Source organism: Pygoscelis adeliae, unplaced genomic scaffold, assembly GCF_000699105.1.
Source record: "Pygoscelis adeliae isolate BGI_AS28 unplaced genomic scaffold, ASM69910v1 Scaffold156, whole genome shotgun sequence".
In the NCBI taxonomy this organism is placed as follows: Eukaryota; Metazoa; Chordata; class Aves; order Sphenisciformes; family Spheniscidae; genus Pygoscelis; species Pygoscelis adeliae.
In genome coordinates, this window is record NW_008825016.1 from 179,482 (window position 1) to 184,650 (window position 5,169).

General features: G+C 45.6%; 1 protein-coding gene across 1 annotated transcript in view; it reads left to right on the forward strand.

Moving 5' to 3' along the window:
• NPAS2 (neuronal PAS domain protein 2) overlaps nucleotides 1-5,169 on the forward strand; it is a 53,807-nt gene that overhangs the window by 3,465 nt on the left and 45,173 nt on the right. The window contains exon 2 of the mRNA XM_009326282.1: nucleotides 1,832-2,018. Coding sequence (XP_009324557.1) covers nucleotides 1,832-2,018 — 187 coding nt within the window. The remainder of the gene's footprint in view (nucleotides 1-1,831; nucleotides 2,019-5,169) is intronic.

A 5,169-nucleotide genomic window follows, 5' to 3' on the forward strand; every position in this document is an offset into this window, starting at 1 on the left:
GTGTTTTATTTTATTTTCAGGGAGATCAAGACCCTTTAAGCTTAAAATGAACTGAGAATTGAATTATGAGGAAGTAAAATGTTGATGTTCTTAATGTCCCCTTGAACTGTACAGAAATAGGATAAGGCTGGAGCTTTTCACATCTTGTTCTGACAGCCTTTTGCACTGTAATAAGAACAGGCTGAAATCAGTCAGGCAGTATCCACCCAATCTCTTGTGTTCAAAGCTGTAAAATAATCAAGTGTTGGCTTCTATCCAGTGTCTCTCCAAGTGTGTTCAGGGTTGAGAGCAAGACAAACAAAAATTACCCCTCTGTCAGTAGTAACATCCAGAAGCCTCTGTAGTGATTTCTCTGCTGAAAATGTTTATTGCCAACCTGGTCCTTGGGGGGGATTGTAGATGCTGGGCTAAATTTTGCTCTGATTTTCAGCAGTGTGCATCCAGAGCTGCTTATGAGGTACAGCAGAGTTAGCTGGGACTGAGAAACTCGGAGTGAGGACCGGCATCTTGGCTTTTCTTTCCTGTCTACATGTAACCATATTTTTAGATCTTTACATAATTAACAAGGCAAATCTTGTCTGCTTGAGGACCTTTCAGAAGAACAGACAAACCTTCTGGGTTATATTTATTTCTATTTTCACATGGCTACAGAAGTCTGGGTGATACCCTCCAAGTAGAATGATTGTCACATTCATGGGAACAATTCAGAAAACACTTGCTCGTGTATAGGTTGACATATAATTTAAAAAAAATAAAGTGCACACACTGAAAAGATTATCAACAGCCTTAATGGCAGTATTTTATGATGGTGCCAAAACACCCCAAATGGAATCAGATCCTTTCTTCCTATGAGCTCTTCAAACACAGCAGCAGAAGCAGGCTCTCTCTGAGGAGTCTGCAAGCTAAACAGACAAGACTGGTGAAGAAAGCTGCAGAGTCCCCATATTACACCTAAAGAGTCGGGGCACCGTGACCTTAAGCGATTTGCCCAGTGGCACACAGAGATTAGGGGCAAGCGGGGGACCCCTGCTAGCACTTCCGAGCCCCCAGGTCTGGGAACACATCCCAGCCTCAGACCCAGTCTGTGCTGGGATGAGGCATGCTGATGCCCTCCCTCCTGCTTGCCCTTGTCACCTTGGAAGGGAGACTGAACTAGGTGGCATATGAACTAGATGGGAGCTGCAGCAACCTCTGCTCAGGTCCCTGATCTTAATGACTGGAAGACAACAGCCCAATTCCTCTCTGTAAGCCAGCTTGGAGGTAGCCAGAGGACCTGTGACCAAAGCGGGCAGGTCCTTTAGGTTGACCCAGCTCCAGTGCAATGGCTGAGCTGCAGGACCACGGTCCCTCTCTCCTGTTAAGACTGCACAGATGGGTATGACCCATATAGTTTTATCAGTCCCCACTCTCCTCCTTTATGGACGGTTTTACTGTTGTCACAGTATTTCTATTTCTTCTTGCTCTGAGTGCCTCCTCAGAGGCTGCGTGAACTTTCAAGATCCTGTGCATGCCTAGGAGATGGACAGAGCTCCTTCACCTACAGGCTTAATGCCGACCTGATAGGCTCAACCAGAGTGTCCAGAGGCAGCACAGAAGGGAGAGCAGAGCCTCCATCTCCCCGCTGGACTCTAAAGGGGGCCCAAAGACAAGAGCAGGAGGTAGGAACAGTCGCTTCCTACTTGTCTCTGCAGCTTTGTTGGAGGCCAGTGTCGATCTTCACATGCTGAGGCACACAGCAAGCTAATTTCCATGTGTATACACTCCAAAGAGGAGGTACATGATGATTTTTCCTCTTGATCTGCTCATCCTTTTTTTTTTCCCCTGTCTACAGGGCTTCGCGTAACAAGTCTGAGAAGAAGAGGCGTGATCAGTTCAATGTTCTCATCAAAGAGCTCAGCTCCATGCTTCCAGGCAACACTCGCAAAATGGACAAAACTACTGTGCTGGAAAAAGTCATTGGCTTTCTGCAGAAACACAATGGTAAGATTTATTGCAGCTCTTCATGCACTTGCCAGACAGTTACTACAATATCCTGTTTCCTTCAGTTATTATCAGAATGGCTCAAGGGGCCTAAAAGTGCCAACATAAGGTGGTTGTTTTTTTCTATCTCATCTAAAAAGATCATTTGCAGGCACTGTGTTGCCCAAATCCAGCTTCTTGGCTGTTCTTTAGTTGAGGATGACTCTCAACGTGCTAGAGAAGGGGGCAACTGTCAGGAACCGAGGGAAGGTGGGCAGCAGTGCCCTGCAGCACATGTGAAGAAGAGGGATGCTTTGAACAAGAGAGATTTGGGGCCGGAGGGAAGATTCCCCTCCTTGAAATTTGCAGTATTCTGAGCAGAATAACAAAGCATTTGCCCCAGCTTCTCTGCAGAAAAATGCAGGGAAGCAATCTGTTCAGCCCCCCTGCTCCTCAGTGGACTGTGTAGGACTCAATTTTCCACACTGAGCAGAAAACTCAGACCAGAAAAGGCCCCAGTTTTTGAAGTCGGTTTTAGCAAATTGCATTCTCGGATAGCTGATGTGCTTCACCCGGTTTGCACAAGCAGAAGCTACGTCACATTTCCACAGCATGCAGTTGCAATAGTAAAGTTTGGCCTCAGAAAGCCAGGAGTTTATTTTTTAAAACGCACACAGCAGGGACAGTTAAGTCCTTTAGTCACGTGCCCTCACAGAGGGCAGAGGAGATTTCTGACCCTGCGGATCTAGTCTGGTTGGTCTAGTTTCCAATCGGTGACAGGAACGCGCACTGCGGCCTCCCTGATGCATGGACATCCTCCAGCAGTGGACAATTGAAACGCTTCTCCCTTACAAATCAGGGCACTGGTTTAAAATGGGGGTCTCCTGCTCTGCCCCCGTGAGGAAGAGGCTTCAGCGGGTGATCGTGGGGAACGTCCCTGGTCCCACAAAGCAGAAAGGGCTCTTGCGAGCTGCTGCACCGTATCGCCAGGCTCGCCTTCTCTCATCCAGCACCTCCTGTCCTCGCTCCCTGGAGAGCTCTGGGTGGAACGGAAAAGACCATAAAAGCTCTTATATCATGAGTCCCAACATAATGGAATCGCAAATGTCAAACTTATTGAGGGAATAATTATAGTGGTTCTGTTGTTAGAGCGCAGTTTCTCCTTAAATGAATTTTTGCCACAGACAAGATGATTTCATACAGGAGGGCATGACTAGGACATCTCAAAGTTTCATAATTGTATATACCTATTAAACAATGACAGTAATAACATATCTTTTTTTTTTTTAGCTGCCCAAGGCAGAGTAAAGGAGGATGTGAATATGTTCATTTATAAAGCCAAGCAAAGAACAATCACACGAGATTTGAATAAGCGTAGACAAGTGTAGCTGATAGCCCAAATAATTTACTCCAAAAGGCACTTCATTTCTGGAAGAACAACTAGGTAAAAGAAAGCTAACAGTCACAAATCCTTCCACAGCAATTGGGTCAAACTGTGACTGGCTTTTGTGCACTTGCTAAAAAAAGCAAATGTTATCTATTCTTAAACTAGATTAGTAGTCACACAATATATAATACAAAGCATCAGCGTTTAAAAATGTTGATTATCTTCAGCGTACTTTGGATCTGGTTTATTCAGTCATATTTCCCTTTCATTTAGTAGGCTAAACCAAGATTTTAGTTATAATGGAGGAGGAGGTCAATTTTCAGATTTTTTTGCTTCATAAACAGCCTCTTTCTTTATAATCCAGAGAATCTCCCGCATCTCAAGTAATTCTTCAAACGGTCGCTGTTTCGTGTATGTCAGCTTTTCCAAGCTCCGGATCTGCTGAAAGTATGCTATATTCTGAGACTATGTAATAAAAATCTGATTGGGGCTGTTCTCTCTTTTTCCTTACTCCATTTTTGAAGTCTCTGTATAAGACCATGGGGGCTGTGGGGAGCCGCCGTGCTATCAGTGGCAGCCCCCAGCAGTGCAGAAAGCGAGTTGAATGAGCTGGTAGAAGCAGACGGCTGCATCTCCACTAATAAAGCCTGAACGGAGGCTTTGATTTCTTTCTAGGTGACAATATGCACAGGCACCGGTATAAATTTACTGTCTTGAATATAATTTAGCCATTTGCATTTCTCTGGCCAGTTTGCCTATGTGCTCCGCATAGGGAGCGTTGGGTATTACATGCTCTGGAAGTGTTAATCAATAGGATTAATTAGCAGGCGGCGCCGAAAGGAGAAGACAGGCTGCACTCAGCATCCCCTCACTAGTAGTGCTGAACGAGGGAGCACTTCTGGACAAGCAGAGCAAGCAGTGAACAAAACCAGCACAAGTCTCTCTAAATTATAAGATCTGACCCCTATAACACTGTCTGACAAGTTTATTAATGCATTACTAGGGTAGAGCTAACACGGGTGGCTGTTTTTTGAAGGAAACAGCTCACCATGGAGCATCCAGCTACCCGCGGTACAGTCCCCAGTTTCAGTGCGAAGCCGTTGACTTGTTACCCCGGTGCGCTTGCACCCCTCCACGGAAAGCCCTTGGGGAGCGAGCGTCCTCAGGCTGCTGCGGGGCCAGGACTGGCCAACAGCGGGGCAACACCCCCCTGGTGTCTCATGGGCTGACAGCACGGGAGGCCCTCCCCTCCGGGCAGGATTTGGGATGAGGCGCCGGTGCTCCAGTGCAAGGCTGGTGCAAACACTCATGTTTCGCTTGCATTTTGGAGAACAGAGCAATACCTCTGCTGTTTGGGGTCACGGCCCTTTGGGGCTCCTCTGAAGGAGTTTTCTTGCTGCTCCCTATTTGACACAGGAGCTGTAGGCTGAACCGTAGCTCTCTGGCATCCTAATTTTGAAGCTGTAAATTGTAAATATCAATTTGACATGTGCTAATCCTTGCCTTGGTTTTAATTTCATGCAACGTGGTTTTATCTTTTGATCAATACCTAAATAAGGCTGATTGAGGCCAACGGCTATGTGAATACAGGCTCCCACTGAAGTCAGTTCAAGCTGAGCTGAGTAAAAAAAGAAGAAAACATTTCAGGATTGGGCCCAGTTTAGATTATTGTTATTGTCTCTGTATGCAAAACGCGTGCTTGAGAACTGCAATTTTTTAATATAAAGGTGATTGCTGTCTTTTCATAGCAACTCATATATAGGCTTGCAAGATACAAGTTTTTTTGAATTTAAAAGAATGAAATGTTTTATTCGTCTAGAAGT